At 33.1% G+C, this 18,406-nt stretch overlaps 1 protein-coding gene across 2 annotated transcripts in view; it reads left to right on the forward strand.

The window, feature by feature from the left end:
* The window catches only part of Themis (thymocyte selection associated), a 196,467-nt gene that overhangs the window by 60,530 nt on the left and 117,531 nt on the right, over positions 1–18,406 (forward strand). For both annotated transcript variants that reach the window (XM_047558600.1, XM_047558601.1), the window contains exon 3: positions 16,303–16,761. In XM_047558600.1, the coding sequence (XP_047414556.1) occupies positions 16,303–16,761 (459 nt within the window). The remainder of the gene's footprint in view (positions 1–16,302; positions 16,762–18,406) is intronic.

An 18,406-nucleotide genomic window follows, 5' to 3' on the forward strand; every position in this document is an offset into this window, starting at 1 on the left:
AGGGGTGGGGGGAAGGGGGAAAAAATAACAGAATGAATCAACCAACATCACCCTATGTAAACGTATGATTACACAAATGGTATGCCTTTACTCTATATACAAACAGAGAAAGAACATGTATCCCATTTGTTCACAATAAAAAAAAAAAAAAAAAAGTTCAAAGCCAGCCTCATCCACTTAGTGGGCCTCAAGCAACTTAGTGAAACCCTCTCTCAGAATAAAATACAAAAGGACTCGAGATGTGGCTAAGTGATTAAGAACCCCTGAGTTCAATCCCTGGTAACAACAAAACAAAACAAAACTGTATAATTCCATTTACATCAGTTCCAGAAGAGCACAATTAATGTTTGATGATAAAGGTCAAAATAGTTATCTCTGGGGTCAGGCTGGTGGTGGTGTTAGACCCTTCCTAGGAAGGAATCGAAAGGTTTCTGGGGTTGCGGTTGTGGCTCAGTGGCAGAGCACTTGCCTAGCGTGTGTGAGGCACTGGATTCGGTGCTCAGCACCACATAAAAATAAATTAATAAAATAAAGGTATTGTGTCCATCTACAACTAACAATATTTTTAAAAAAGAAAGATTTCTGGGGTGAGGGAAGATTTCTACACTTTGTTTTGGATAAGAGTCTGGATTTATGCAATATGTAATAATGTATAAAAATCTATTAAACTCTACATTTAAAATTTGAATAAATAAATAAATAAATAAGTTACTAGCTCCTACTAGCTAGTTACTAACTAGCTTCCGTAAAATTGTATTCTCTTCTCTTCTCTAGGGCTTGTTATTATCACCTGTTTAACAGCTTTTTTGAACTAAATGAGTTAAATCCACATCCTTTGTCACGTGTAGGTACTGAAGACTTTGCTCAGTTCTCTGGAAAACCAGCATCTGGACAGAGGATTTTTAAATTTTATGTAACCCAGATTTTCAATTTAGAAGTCTTTATTCCACCATTTTTGCTGGCTGTCATCATTCTTTCTTTTGAATTAAAATATGTAAACATAGATCTTCAATTCCACATGGTAACTCAGAAGTTTTAAAGAAACCTTGGAAAGGTCCCCAGAATGATTTCTTTCCAATTAATAGAAAGGAAATCTACTGGAAAAAGATACTGTCCTTTGACCAATAAACAGTTTTATAGATGGAGCTCTAGAAAATTTGAGCTCAAGCAAAAGACAAGGAAGGAAGGTTTTTCAGGAATTTGGGAAAGCAACTTTCATGAATCAAACTGAAATCTGATTTTTTTGCTACAATATAAATGGGAAACTAAACTTCCAATATATACACTGGTTGCATCCGATAAAATGTTTTTGTATATCTATCTCAACTCAAATAATGTTCAAATAAATTAAAAGAAATAAAAAGCTACCATTTCAGTTCTCTATAGGAATAAGCAAACTGCTTTAGAAGCACAATTTGTTCTTTAAAAAATAGCTCTCTTAGTTGAGACTTTTTTATGTTCTAGAAACCACACCATTCTTGACAAACACAACAAAAATAAATCTTGATACTTGGTAGTTGCTTGCATTATCCCCATAGATTGGTAAATCACATAACATTTGGTTTATAGTGAAGATCCAAATTTCTAGATCACCTCCTAGAAGATTTATCCCTCCTTTATAGTGTTATGAAGCATGAATAATAAATGTCTCCTCTTTAGTCATGAGAAATATACTGAATATGTTTCAGTATATCTTTATGATTAACAGTCCTCCCCTGCCATCCCCCAAATAGCATGTTTACATTGTGTCTCTAAACCATATGTTCAAGGAATGCTGAGGAAACATCTGTAAACTACTTTTAAAATTTACAAAGGTAGACCAAAAAAATTATTCTTTTCACATTTTTAAACCCTACTGTGTGATTTGTATTATTACATAGGAATTTTTTTTTTTCTGAAGGTAGGAGGAGGTATGTAGGAAATGTGGAAGTAAATTTAGAGATGGACAGTGTTCTATGCTATACTCCATCCTGTCCATATCACACACCCAAATGAGGGTACTGATAAGGTGTCAGACTCTATTCTGAGTATTATTACATTTAGATAGGTTATGGGTTGAATTCATATTTTACAGATGAGAAAATAGTTACCGAGAGGCCAACTAACTTACCCAAAGTCACACTGTGTGTTAGTGAGATGTCTGCTGTTGTGACAAAACATCTGAGAAAAGAAGGAAAAAGTTTCTTTTAAAACTTGAGTTTTAGAAAGTTTCAGTTTCCTTCTTCAAAGGATGAAAAGTTGTGTTTTTTTAATTATGGTTTTGGAGGTTTCAGTCTATGGTTGCTTGGCTTCATGGCTTCGGGCTTGTGACAGGGCCAAATATGAGAACAGGGATCATGTGGTGGAACACTTTCTCACCTTATGTTGGCCAGAAATCAGGGGGGCTGGTGGAGGGAGGAAGGAACCAGGGCTTAAAATCCCCTTGGAGGGAACACCCCTAGCGACCTCACTTCCTTCTACTTGGTCCCACCTCCTCATAAAGGCACATCCTTCCAATGTTGCTGCAGGCTGGAAAGCAAGTTGTTAACACACAGCCTTTGGGAGACATTTTAGATGCAAACCATAGCAATTAGTAAATATCTTTGTTAAATTGATACCAGCACCATTCAATAGAAACAAAATATAAACTACATTAATGGTTTTAAATTTTCTAGTAGCCACATTTATGTTATTTTGTCTGAAGTTACTATATTTAGTAACTTTATTTTACATACTCTTCTGAACATATGAAATATTTATGAAAGTATTAAGAATAAAACATGACAAAAATTGGATGAATAGAAGTGCTTCCACATGAAATTGATTCAGATTAAATGATTATGATTTATGAAATGCGTTCCTTTCTGCCTGGTTCCAAAATATGTGACTCATTAACATTTTCAAAATAAAATGTCTTATTGTTTTATTTGGATAATGTCCTCAAAGACTATATATAATATTACATTCAATGGTCAGTCAGTCTTTGTATTTTAATCTACCATTGAAATGACTAAATATTTCATCTTTAATCATGTTATTATGATTATAGGTAATTTTTATTTGACTAAAATTGGTTCCTATAATACTCTAATAAAATTATTATAAAGATGTTTAAAATATATTTAATAGCTTTAGAGTGAATAACATTTTTATATTCTGTTTTTTTGAAGGACTTATTTTTAAAAAGCAAGACATAAGGCAGAATTTACTTCTGTTTTTCTCTCTGTATATTATGATGGAACAAGTTATAGAATAGCCATACCTGGAGCTACATGTTTTTCAGACAACTTGCTTTCCAAGGAACTAAGAGGCATTCTTCCAAATTTTCTGGGTCAGTTTCTCTGAAGGCACTTTCTTCCCACTGTGCTCATTTAAGCAAAAGTTTTTTAAAAAATTTCTGCTGTGTCTATTATACAAAATACTTTCCTATAAAAAAGGAATATTCTGTACAAAATTTATTGAGAAATGTGAATTCATCAACATGCAAAAGAAATTCAAGCTTTTACAGTAATTGACAGGTCTATTTTTTTGGTCAACTTTCCCTCCACACTTTAGTACATGATCTGATTATTTCTATAAGTCCTTGGTCTTTGCATAACAACTATGTGTATTATCTGGAAGACAAAAAGACTTTGCAGTTCTAGGTTAAAATAATCTTTTTTCCCACCTTTGTGCATTTGAGCATCTGAAAAGAATTCTGACAGAAAGATCACTTAAAATAGACTATTCCACAGCTGGTACCATTATACAAGTTTTCATTGTGATAATATTTTATGTCTATCTTCTAAGATCTGTTTCATAACTCCTTGTTCTTACTATCTCAGTTTCTTATTTGCACAATTCTGAAAACTCCTTATGCTGTCGTCTCAACAGTATGACCATGGAAGGACTACCATGAGAGAAACCAGATTGATCTTAAATTGTGTGGTTAGGTCTTCAAGTCCTTTGTTCTTAACTGATGAGTAGAACACGTTATTCTTTTTACACTGAATTTATTTAGAGGTTCTTCCATTGGAACACAAGTAGAATTTCCATATACTCCTTAAACCCTATAAAACACATATACCACAGTTCTCCCCTGCTACCCACAGAAATTCACACCAGAGTGACACATGTGTTTCAATTGATGAATCCTTATTGACAAATGATTAAAACCCAAAGTCCATAGTTTCCATTACATTTCAGTCTAAGTGTTATATAGTCTATGGCTTTTTAAAAAAATGTATCACTATATGTGCCCACAATTATAGTATCAGACAGAATAGTTTCACTGCCCTAAGTATCATCTGTGCACCATCTTTTTATCTCTCTCTACCCCCAAGTCCCTTGAACCACTGATCCTTCTACAATTTTCATAGTTTTGCCTTTCCCAGAATGTCATATAGTTGGAATCATATGGTAATTTAGCCTTTTCAGATTAGTTTGTTTTACTTTCTAATTTGCATTTAATATTCATCCATAGCTTTTCATGGCCCTTTGTAATGCATTTCTTTCTAGCACTGAATAATACTCCATTCTCTGCATGTACCACAGTTGATTTATCTACTCGCTTCCAGAATTACCTCTTGATTACTTTTAAATTTTGACATTATAAATTAATTTGCTATAAACATTCATGTTCAGGATTTTGTATAGACATAAGGAACCTAACTTTCTAAAAGTCATTAAAAAATTTATTTTCCCCAGTTTCACAAGTAAGACATACATCTTGTGGAAAATTAGAAAATGGAAGAAAATCAGGGATGTAAATAAAATTCCATTTAATTCTATCTCCAAAGCTACATAGAATTAATATTTGGCACATTTATTTCCATTGTTTTCTAGTGCAACATACACCCACACATATATAGACACATGATTTAACATAATAGAAGTTAGTTTCCAAGAATGTGGCTATGTCATTAAATATATATGTGTGTGTGTGTGTGTGTGTGTGTGTGTGTGTGTGAGATTAAATCTACTCATGGTCATTTGTACTATAACAAATAACCTTTTTAATTAAAACTTTACCTGTATTCTAATAATTATAATTTCACATATAAAATTATAGGTTCATAAGTAAAGATGTTTTTAAGACATTGATATGTATTGCCAAATCTTGCTTCATAAAGACTCTCACAATTTGCATTCCTATTAGGAATTTTCAAGAGTGTCAGTTCACCTGATTTTTTGATATTGTAATTTAACTGTTCATCTCTCCTACCTCCAATTTTTTTAAGTTAATACCTTTACTGAAATGTAACTTATACATACAGTAAAATTAATCTGTTGGAAGTATATAATTGAATGGTTTTTGGTATCTTTGCCCTAGTTTTTTTTTTTTTTTTAAGCAACATGAAAATGTAAACCATTAGAATTCTAGAAAATAAATGCAGGGCATGGACAGATATGGCTGAGGGTCATAGGGCCAAGTGTGTGCTGGAGTCAGGTAGAGGCACTTAGAAATGCAGCACTTCAGGTGACACACACAAAAGAAATGTTCCCATAAAGGTGTTTATTTTGACTCTGATTTAGTATTGTTTTAAACTTTCAGATAAGTAAATATGGCCAGAAATGTATAAATTACAAAATTTTTAGAAATGAGGTGATAATCATTATTTGCAGATAGTAACAATATCCCCAAAATTAATAGAAGCAAATGAAATAAAAATTAGAATGTTAGAATCTGTGAGTTTGGTGAGATGACAGAATAAAAACCAAATATATAAAGTAAAAAAATGTATGTAAAATACATATGTATTAAAAGGAATGTATATTTAGTCAAAATATCATTTATAACCATTCAGTAAATATAAGTGTTGCATATTATATATTTGGCCTTATTTATTTACTTAAAAAACTATAATCTTTCCTTATTATTAAAAATAAACACATTAAATATTTAAATCAGAAAACCACATATTATAAATATATCATTTGTATCTGAATTATTTTTAAGTTTAATCCAATGATAAACATAATTTCTATATTATAATGATAATGATTATAATGTTGGTCCTTGGGTTTTGGGGAGAATAAACAAACAAAATATTCCACAAATATTTAAAAAATACAATAATGAGGGAGGATTTATCTTTCCAATATTGAAATTTAACAAGGTTATAATAAATTATACTGTACATTACCAAAAATCAAAAGCTGAATCAATAAAGTACTTTAATAATAGCAGAACTAGTTGTCATAGAAACATCAAAATAATGCTTTGAATTCAATTCTACTGTGCCCAAACAGGCATTCATTTTCTAGCTTAGAAACTGACGTTATTATAGTGTATTACTTTCTATTTGATAAAGTAGAAACTACACATCTGGAGTTGAAAGAAGAATTATTTAGTTGATTGCTCTAGTCTATTTATCAATCTAAAAAACAATAGGTCAAATTGTATCATCAACTTTGTAACACATAGCAAAAGAAATTTGAAGTAGAATAAAAAAAGTTTCATTTCAAGTAAAGTGGCTTATATCTCTATTTGAAATAACTTTCAGGTTATAAATATAATGAAAAGCCATAAACAATGTATTTGATTACATAGAATAGAACAATGGAACTTGCTGTGTGTCCAAAAAGTGCAAGAGGAAGGAAATAATAAAATGTGGAAATGACTCAATTTCAAAAAGACTAGATATTTCTAAAATGTAAAACAAAAACATCAATAAAAAGTCTAGTAGAATTCTAACTGGGAATGGACAGAGGGTAAAAGAAATTCAAATGGTATGTAACCATCTAGAAATTAGTTTTGGTTTATTCATGTAAATTAACACAACTTTTCTTTAATTAGCTACGTTTTTATAATTATGAATAATAAAGATATTATTAAATGGTGACTCTCAAACCAGACTGAAGGGTAGTATTGGAATCTTTCTGAAAATAAATTTGATAGATTAACTCTTCTGAAAATATATTAATTCATATGCCATCTATCAGTTACTAAACAAATATTTGTTTTGTGTGTGTGTAGAGATCATGATTGATGATACTATGTCCTGGTCTTGTCATCCTACAGTCAATAGTCTGCTGAAAAAAGAGCCTTTGTTTTGTTTTGTTTTTATTTTTTGTTTGTCTTATTTGTTTTTACTTTTAAAATTGTAACAGTCCAACTAAAATATGTACATGCATTGAATTTGATGAATAAAAAGTTCTATGAGATTTGTACATACAAAAAAAGTCATCCCCCTATTCAGTTAGCTATCACTGAATTAAAAACTACTCCAAATGCAGTTGCTTAAAACACCAACCATAAAAATAAATCAACCATTTTTTGGGGCAGGGAGTACTGGTGAGTGAAATCAGGGGCACTCAACCACTGAGCTGCATCCCCAGCAAAAAAGGGCCCTTGTAATGTTTAAGGCTTCAAGTCAGTGGTTCTACATATCAGAATAAATTCTAAGGAAATAATCATTTTAGAATTATTTGGGAATACCAAAATAATGGAATCGATTTAAATGCCCCAAAATGCAGAAAAGAATAAGCTATACACATCTGTTACAACATAAAATTCAGTTATTAAAATTGTTTTTGAAAATATTTTAAAGTGTGAGGATTAATTATGGTTCAGTGCTAAATTAGACAATCCTAATGAATATATTTTGTGACATTTCAATGTTGTTATAAACTTTTCCATCTACCTGTATATATTCCAGGATTGAAAAAAAAATTAACCACAATTTTAAGGAACTGTTTTGGTCTAGTGGGAATATAAGTGATTTTATTTTGAACATAGTCAAGTTTTATAGAGAATATGTATACATCAATAAATAGATTATATACACCCATACACATTCAAATAAAAATTTATGTGTCTGAGTATGTATCTTATGTGTCTGAGTGTTTCAGTTTTATCAGTTTCCACATCTATGAATCTGAGAAAACATTAATATTATTTATCCCACAAAATTCTCCTGATAATTAAATTAAATGAGCTGTTCACTTTAAGTGCTTGCTAATCTTAGCACACAGCAAGTGCTGAATCATTTTTACCTAATATTATTCTCATTATCTTTAAAAAATTCAGAGGATCTCCTGTTTCTCAGTCCTCCCTATGTTGAAAGTCACATCTTTCTGGCTTTTTGAAGTAGTTGGTCTATTATATGTAGTTTTTGATAATGTGGTAATTTTCATCTTTTTCTGTCAATTTCTGTGTCCTGTTGTGAATACTTTACTGGGATGTCAGGGACATCTGAGCCTAGGGTTGCTGAAATGTCAATATTTTAACCTCTCTTAACCAGACACAAAACACGGAAAAACCCAGTTTGTTTATCTTCAGTATCTAAAATGAACACAATAGCAATTCCTGCCTGTCTGGTCTTTTCTTGAAGCTTCTGTCTGGCTCACTCTCTGAGTAAGTTTAAGACAGCGCCTTAGGAATTATCTCCATCAGATGTCCCAGTTCAGGAAAGAGGCTCATCTCAAAACAGCTCAGGTGCTCTTGCTGACAGGAGCCATGTCTGGTCTCCTTGAGAGGGAACAGCAAGCGATTTTCCAGATCAGAAGCTCCATGGGTAGGTTAGAGTGGGGAGTGACTAGCTAACCAGTTGAAGAGCCCAGTGCTGATTTTAGGTGGGATTTGCAAATTCGTGTTATTGGAGTTCATTTTGTTGACTAGTATATGGAACTAACTGGTTGTGCTTATAGAATACATGAACATGCATTTTTTTCTATGCTGGTGAATTTCGGGGGTGGGGGAAGTTCAGTTTTCTTTATTATGCAAATCAAAATCTATTTAAATCATAAGCTCTGAAATCCATTTAAAACTTATGGTTATATCAGAAAATTATACCTCTTCCTAATTTGAATTTAATGTAAACTGATTTTTAATTGTTTTGTATAACCATGGGTAACATATTTTTTCTGAACACTGCATGGCGAAAATCAGCAAATATGTCAGACAAAGCACAACATTACAAGGAAACACCATGGCATATGTTGGCAGTTATGAAAGAATTGCTGCTGTTTTCACCCTTCACACCAGAATAATTTTTTCAATATTTACCTCCCATGTGTAGAGAGAGAAACATATGGGGCTTTACATAATCATAAGCATAAACAGGTGGCTACTTAGGTACATTTAATTTGCAGGCAACATCAATACTGAACAACACAATCAGCTCCACATGACTCCCAAACTCCTTCCACTAACATTCCATTAGAAAATTAAGATCATTAAAATAGAGGGAGGGTATTTTCCTCCCCCCATTGGCTTCAACTACCTTTCAGAGTCATGAATAAAGCATATTTTCAAAAATACCTTGGCATTTTGCTGTTTCCTTTGTTCAAAGGGAACTTCAGTAACTGTGTATAATGTATACCTTGTGAATAACTACAAGCAGCACAGTGTTTGCATTTAAAATGTGCTTGCATCTTTTATTCTCCCTATCCAGTAATCTGCTCATTATGGGCATGAAATTATAGTAGTTAAATTCTAAGTCATTTATCAAAGCATGGGGTCAGACCATCCCCTGAAAGCAACCTGGAAATGCTTCCCCAAAGGCAGTCCACCTAAAGAGGTCACCTGAGGCCCATTTCCATTTCTAAGTCCTCTGGCAAAAATCTGTGGAAATTATTATTGCTGAGAAAATTTGCTCAATCTGTGTCAGAGATTGAACTGTAAATTATATATATTTGTTTTCTTTCTAATTTCCAGAGTGAAATAATGGTGTCCTGTTGGGTGCTGAACTTCCTGTGGTATTAATATTTCTGACATAAACATCCTCCAATGACTTAGAATGCTACAGTGTAAGAAAATGAGGAGAGAGAATAATTACTATTTATTTATTTCTAACTTTTTGCCTTTTGGGAAGGGGTGCTTACCATGAGTTAAGTACTTGTCTAAGCATACTATACATCTTAACTCATTTAATAATCATGATGACTTTAATGAGGCAGGTGATATACTTTTCCCTATTTTATAGGAATGGAAATTGTAGCCCCAAGAGTTTAAGTTCTCAAACGTACCCAGCAAGGCAAGGGCTGAGAGCTAAAGTCCAGGCAGTCCGAAAAGACAATCCATGCTCTGAATCTCTCCACTCTATCTTTGGCACAGCTGTGTGCTCCTTACCGTGAAGGTTCTTCTGCCCAAAGTCACCTAGTGCCAGCAGCAATAAATCTGTAGTATTTTGAAGATCCTCGTAACAAGTTTTAGTGAGAGATGTACGGTACCTAAGGTCTGTAGAAGTTCTTTCCAGCCCTGAAGCCTTCCATGTGTCTTTTGGTAACACCAGAGATAGAACTGCAGAATTGGGAAAAGTACAGGAGCTGTATTTTCACCTGTTATGAGACAAACAGAAACATTCTCCCTCCTCAGCTAAGTTTATTAGTCTTTCTCCCTGCTTGGGAGAGAGTTTTAACGTGAACAAGTTAAGTATGGCACATTCATTAATAAGCTGTGGGTAAGACAGAGCTTTAGGCATATGTATCAGGTTATGTTATCTGATTTTCAAGAACTAACATTATTAATGTAAATTATTACACATCCCAAACATGTTAAATATGGCAGTTACTCCACTCAAAGTGTTGAAATATTATTAAGAAATAAATTGTTTTTATCTGTGCACTGGTCGAACCAAAGAGAGAAAAATGAATCAAAAGGTTTTTATGAAGTGTTTTTAAAATTGTTGACAGCTATTATAGGCAATTATACTTCAATTATTAATGTAAAGATAATTGCACATAGGAATTCTGCAGCTTGGCTTAATCTCACCTAAGATTTAACAGACTGGTTCATTGTCTTTGATGTACCTATCCTCTTCCTCTCAAATATTCAATTAATTCTCTACAACATTTTCTTATACAAATTTAGACTTCCCTTTAACTATTCTTCTATGAAAATTCTTGGAAACACTAATTAGTAGTGTCTAATAATCCTATAATTGACTCAGAAATCTGAATATTTTCTCGGTTTGTACATTATTATTGTATATTCTAGTAATTAGCTCAAGGATTTTAAGGGTTTTTTGTTTTTTGTTTTTTTATTTGCTTTGATAGGTTATTTTATGCACGCCATTTCGATCTGAAATTAAATACAGATACTAGGCTAGAGTTTCTACTAGAAGATCTGCTTTTGGAACAGTGTTGAAGAAAACAGTTTTGCAGTATACACTGACCTAAAAATTTCTTGGAAATGCAACAAAACGATAGAAAAGCTATGTGAAATGAGAACTGTAATCGTCAGATACACAGTAAGAAGGATATTTAGTAATTTGATTGCAGAACAAAGCATTTTCAAAGGGACAGAGTCACACATTCACACCAGCACCTGAGAGACACTTTGCTTTACTTTTGGAGGGACAAGATTCATAGTCAGAATACATGGCAATAAAATTTATCGCCAGGCCTTCTTCACATACCTCAGTCTATTACAAATTTTTGAATATGCATCTCACATATACATATATTGATCTATTTTAAATTGTGTGTGTAAGGGTTTGTATGTATTTGACCTATCTTTACCTATGTCTCAAAGGCAAGTTTCTTTATAATGGTAGTGGACATACTTCACATTTTGATAGCTTTGAAGTATTAAAAATGTTTCAGTCAATTTTTATATTTTTAAACTAGAGTATTTTACTGTTTTACTTCATAAAATGGCTAAAGTAAAACTCAGATAGGAATAGGAATTTCAGCACTGTTATTTTTGTTTTTGTTCACTTATGTTTGTATTGGTATTATTTTCAATACACAGTTTTGTTTTGTTTTTTGGGGGAGGAGATGTGTAAAGGTATTAATCCATTTTATAAGAGTTACTTTGTTTAAAATCTACAATAATATATTCTGGAAACCTGCATAAATATATCCAGGTGAACTGTAACCCACTGAAAGTACATAAATCTGTGTGGGCAGCACTGCAAACACTTCACCTGGTACAGTGACTTCACCTAAGTATCTGCACAGATGAGTCAAGTGTCAATTTATATTAAATATCAGTAGAGTTTGCTTTCTTACACTATTAGATTTTAAAAGTTCAATGTTTTTCTGCATCCAAAAGGGAGAATGAATGCTCACTTTGGAATCATTTCTATTAGCTTATGAAAGGTTGTACAAGTTATGATTTGGAATAATAATGAAAAGGTAAAACATGTAATTCCATGATTAAGGCTTTGAACTTTGGAGGCACAAAATTCTACTCTGTCTTAGAGCTTGTGATAATAGAGAATTTATGACATCTCTTCAAAGCTTTTAGTCCTTATCCATGATATGTTAATGTTTTGTTAATATGAGCTACTTCAAATTACTATTTTGAAAATGAAATTATATCATACATGTAAATTTCTTCCAAATGCTAAGTTGATTATATTTCATTAATTCTAATTTTGGTGATGTGTGAGAAGAGAATGAGAATCAATAGAACATTCACTCCAAGATTGCTTTTATTAGTTCACTTGCCAGGAAGTTTGGGATTTGTCACCAAAGAGATCCCACAGGGTGAATCTCAAATAACTTCGAGCAAGTGGGTGTGATGAGTACAGTCTCAGAAGCTTGTGTGGTGTGATCCATAGGATGCCACAAGGCTCCCGAGGATAGTACCTGGGTGACCCATCACGGCTGGCCTAGAAAGAAGCCCCGAGTATCTTCCCCCAAACTGTTCCAGGTGGCCTTGTGCTGAGGAAATTGGTCTAGGCAGTTCTTTTTTACCAGATGGAACTATAGGCCAGGCTGTCTTGTCTGCTTGGTCACAGAAGTCATTCTTCTTGTCCCAGTTGGGTTTGCTGGAGATGAAAACATGATGGTGGGGCAGCAGGAAGAGCTCCAAAGGCAGCACATTCCCCCCTTGTCTGTGCTTCTGTGTGTCCCCAGTGTCACTGTAAATCCTAGGGGAGAAGCTGGGATTAGGCTGGAATGAAGGTGCCTTTGGAAACTTGAGGATCCCTGAGTTTCAGACAGAACTGCCCAGAGCTGGAAAGCACCACTTCCTGAGGACATTCTTGCCCACCCTAGACCAGAGGAAAGAGATTTGGTCAGAGCTGGGAAAGCAGCCAGGGGTTGGACCAGGAAAAGAAGATTGCAAAATCTTTACAGTGATCTCAAGTCGTGTACTTTGTGATATATTGTTAGGAAATCTAATTTTTAAAGTTACTATTTTAAAGTTACTATTTGGGTGGATATCAATTAAGGAGAAAGAAAAAAACAGAAGATAAAAAGTCTGGTGCCCTCTATTCTGCACAGTGAAACAGGAAATGGCTCTTGCTGTTCTTTCATGGGGGGTTTTGTGAGAGGCTGCTGCATGCAAAGGACGACCCGCTGGTGAGACTCACAAACGTGTTTTGTGAACCAGAATAAACACGTTTTTGTGAGCGACGTCCCTATAAGTTACACGAGTAATAGGAGGCAACTTGGCTTAGTGGCAAAATGCAACATTTGGATGTCAAAGTTCTGACTTGAGATTTTAGAGCCACAGCTACCACCTGTGAAAACTGTGACCATTTCCATATTTCCCAGTAATAATATTGGCTTTACTGTTCTCAGAAGTATTGTGAAGATAAACGATGCATATGAAAACATTATTCAAACTTGTGACTTTCTAAACAAATTTCAGTTATTGCTGTCACTATTGATAAAAATGATTGCAAATCATTAAGCATTAGTTAAAAGTAAAAACTCTTCCCAAACCTAAGATTCAGGGAAAAGATGCTAAAGAGTAGATTCACGTATTAGCTAATTTTACAGTAACTTCATTTATTGCATTTCTTTATAATTTTTATTTCTCAAGTGACATGTTCTTTATGAACAATCTCTCCTAATTTAAAAATAACAATAAAATCTATTTTAATAACTCACATTCCAAAGTGGAAATAGAAATCAATTTTCTTCCTGTTTTTAACTTATTTTAGAAATATCATATATTGACTTATTTTATAATAATTCTCATGATTACTTAGCTCTTGAATCATGTTTTATTTCTCATTGGAAGAATAATAAAGCATATTTTCCCCAGTATTAAGCTATTTATATTCTTTGTAGAAAAGAGGGAGGAAGAATTAACCAATTTATAGCTAGATCTATTCTGGTGATGTTTTAGTTTATATTTAACTTATTTCATTAGAAAATTGAATTTTTAACGTGGCATCATATTAAAAAAAAAACTTGCCCTAGTTTACATGGTATGAAATGACTGTTTATATGGGGCACTCTGGATTGGCTGCAATAGTGTATGATGTGGTAATTTAGTCAAGTTATTTTTCCCTATATTCTGCCACTTAGTATGCTAACTTGTGCACTACATCATCTTCTAAGAGAAAACACATTGATTCACAGATATATTTTTCTTGCAATAGAGACACCCAACAAGACAGTGCTGAGAAGTGTGATTAACTTGAAATAATAGTGGCCCTTAGGGTTTCAGGCTCTTTCTACTTCATAATATTTTAGGTCTGTTATTACCTTAGGTGAACTCTATTCCCCAAGAAAGATGACGCTGAATTAATTTTTTGGTGACTTATGTCATCAATATAGCTGGGATAAAAATAAAACTATGTGTCTCTACTTTTATGAGATTCTAGGTAGCTATTTTTTTAAAAACTTATTTCCCCCAAACTGCTGAATTTTCTATACCCTGATAATGATTGTGGACTCTTAGAAATAAATCTTCACACACTGACAAATGCGATTAAATTCACACACACACACACACACACACACACTCACACAAATTCATTTACTGTGGCAAATTCAAGTACACTATTTATTAGCTTTTCCTTGATACAAGGCATAATATAATTCTCTCAAAGTAACCATTTGTTTTCCTTACTGCCTTCAAACACGCCATGTAGTGAATGAACAGTTTTCAATTTCTAAAGATTTTTAGGACAGACTGCACATGCTACCTTAGTAATTCCTTAGAATTATGTCACTCACATTTTCTTCAGGAAGTTTACATCTAAAAATAATTGAAATTCCTTTTAGCATGATTTAAAAATGCCTGATTAGAAGTGTTTATACAGTAATTCTAAATATACATAAATATACCATAACCTGGTTAATAAATAATTTGAATTATAGGTGAGTTTAATTGGAGTACATTCGTTGAGTAAACTAATAAGCTATCTCATTCTCATAAGTTTTTAAAATATGCTCTTCTTAAATATATAATATCATTAACTTTTTGTTTGAGAAATCAGTTAACTCATTTTTTATTTTCTCTGCAATTTACCAGAATTTTTCAATAAATAAATTTCTGAAAGTGAGGCAGAGCAGATGTGCCCATAAATAAAAACAAAGCAATTAAAACAGGAGAACCATGTAAACATTCAACTGTAAGAAGTTCTTTCTCAGTAAAATGCACTGAGGCAGTGATTTATGCTTACAATATTAGAGAAAAATGTCAAATAGTAAAATTAACAAAACAGAAATTAGTGCAAAAGTGAAAACAGTGAACTTGTTTAATGAAAAGCTAAATAAGCAAAAGAAAAAAATAATACATAGTCAAAACAATGATCTAGCCTGGCATTTTTCCAAGGAGAGATTTAAGGAGCACCAATATACTCTGATATATTATGCTATGATTTATGAATGTGTGTTTTCCCCGAGTTTTAAAATGAAAGAAATTCAGGAAATTCTGCATGTCTTATTCCCCTTTTGAGAGTCACAGTGCATCTAATGTTTCTGAAAGTCTTAAGTCATTGGAACTATGCAGATGTTTTTCTTTATGTTAAAATACACATAAAATTTTTAATTATAAAGTATATGATTCGGTGGCATTTGATATATTTATAATATTGTATAATCAGCATCTGGTTCCAGAAATACAACTTTTCAATCAATTTGGCTGTGAATCAATTTCCTTTGGGAATAGCTTTTAATTTTGGTGTCTCTAAAGAATACATTGATGTAAAACTTAATCTAATTCAATCTTTTCTTTCTAAAAATTAATAGTAAAAAATGTGATCTTGGGCTGGGAAGATAGCTCAGTCGGTAGAGTGCTTGCCTTGCAAGCACAAAGCCCTGGGTTTGATCCCCAGCACTGCAAAAAAAAAAAAAAAAAAAAAAAAATGTGATCTTGATAGACCAGTTGCCTTTCCCTAGATCACATTGGTAGTGGAGGCAGAGTCACTATTACTTAGAGACTTCCCATTTCCAAGCATAGGGCATTTTCTGTTCCAAGGTATTTACCCTTGTTTCAATTTACATTGCCTAATCCGATAATTCATTAATCTCCAACAGTATGTCAGCATTTTACCTCGAAGAAGTCAGGATTTAAAAAAGTATCTAATCTTTCAAAAAAGCAAGGTGCTTTGGAAAGCTACACCATATTTTTTGTATGACTCTTCTCGCGATTTTCTTAAGAGAACTTTCATTGTAATGCCTCTCTAATTCATACAATTCTGTTCTTAGGTCTCTTTAAGATCGTGGCTGATAAAACTCCATACCTTACTATGGAAGAAATTACAAGAACTATTCATATTGGACCCAGTAGACTAGGGCATCCTTGCTTCTATCATCAGAAGGATGTAAAACTAGAAAGTATCACCATAAAGCAGGGTGAGAAAATTATGCTCAATTCAGTTGAAGAGATTGATGGAGAAATAATGGTGAACTGTGGAGTAATAAGGAATCATCAAAATCACTCATTTACTTTGCCTTTGGCACAAGAAGGAAAATTCTACGAGTGTGAAGATGAACATATTTATACCCTAAAGGAGATTGTCGAATGGAAGATTCCCAAGAACAGAACAAGAACTGTGAAACTTACAGATTTTTCAAATAAGTGGGATTCAATAAATCCATTCCCTAAAGACTTTTATGGTACTCTAATTCTCAAACCTGTTTATGAAATTCAAGGCGTGATGAAATGTAAGTATCCATTGAAAACAATGCTCTATGAGCATGAGAATTGTGGGGTTTGGGAAGAAAGGTTTTAGAGGCAGAAGAATGGGCCTCTGTCCTTGTCTCACTCAAGTCTCAGATTTAGATTCCTCCTCTACTCATATGCATACCACATATCTATTGTGAGAATCAAATTGGGTAGTGTACACACAGGTATATTATAAATTGTATTGCACTATTCAAATGTAAGATACAGTAACTTTCAGATACAGACAGAGCAAAATACTAATTCATTTTTATTAGTGCCAGCTAAACATGATTGGACAGAACTACTTTTAAAAATAGAGCACATCTGTTTAGAAATCGACTTTCTTGTATGGAGGTAGGTGAAATGGAAAGTGTTAAGGATGCAAAGTTTCATTAATGTGTCCCCGATCCACATTAATGAAATGTGATAAACCATTTTCCCCTCCAACCACCTATCAGTGGTGGTCACAAATCTCTCTTAGTATGGAGTTTCCCTGACTTAAGGAAAAATGATAAAAAAAAAAATTACCACATTAGTGTGTTGCAATATGTAATCTTCATTGAATTATTGATTTTTTTAAAAATAGGAATATCAGAATATTTGGAGGGAGCAGTGTTAGTCTAAAGTTTTAACAACTTGAATTTTCAAGATTATGGCCCTTACATTGGGCAACTATAGAGCAAAGGGCTCTGAACTTGAAATCAAAAGGATCAATAACTTTCACATTGTAGCTTTGTATGAGCCATTTAAACTTTCTGGTGACTAACCTTTTACCTATCACTTGGAGTTGTTCTGAGAGTGAAATAAGTTACTATTAGAGAACTATATATAATACACTTGAGAACATAAAGCCGTAGGTGAAAATGTTTGGTCAGAAGGTATCTCCTTGGATATTTTAAAAGCTATTTCTCTTTGCTCTCAGTGTTACCCATACAATTATGAAAAAAATAATATAAATATTTTCACAAGTTTTAGATCTTTGTGTTAAATTGTTTTCTCAAATATCTAACCAAAATTGATCAATTCATTTTTAACTAAAGATATAGGAGTTCCACTCACAATTTTTTTAACATTACAAAAAAAATTGAGGTCACAGCAAATTTTAGACCTCACATTAGTGTTCTGTTAGCTGTCCCCAAACGTGATTGAAGTGGGAGATTGAATGTTTCTCAATTTTCATAAAAGTAGGTAACATTTTCTCACTTTAAAAATCTGTTAATTTTCTAAAACCACTGGCGTCTTCTACTTATCACATGGTTGCAAGTGAGGGCGAACCCAGAACCTTAGCACATGGATATGAGTTTAGATTAGGGATCAGGTCTTGAAGGATGAATAGGAGATAGATAAAAGAGAAAGGCACAGTTTGGAGGAAGCAGAATCAGCTTACAGGTAAGCAGGCAGGCAAGAGGAGGGAACTCAAGGACAGGTGGTATAAGAAAAAAGAGGGCAGAGTGAGACAAACATAGAAACATGCAAGGGGGAGTACAGTGGGTCACTGAAGTCTTTGAAATATATTTGAAGGGGTTGAAACTTGTTCTAATCAAGAAAGGGTTTAAACTGGAAGACACGGAGACAGGAGTGTAGAATGTTAGTTGGGTCTATGGTAGGCTATTCAGGTTTATATGATACAGATATCAATGGGAA

This window comes from Sciurus carolinensis, chromosome 7 (genome assembly GCF_902686445.1).
Source record: "Sciurus carolinensis chromosome 7, mSciCar1.2, whole genome shotgun sequence".
Taxonomy (NCBI): Eukaryota; Metazoa; Chordata; class Mammalia; order Rodentia; family Sciuridae; genus Sciurus; species Sciurus carolinensis.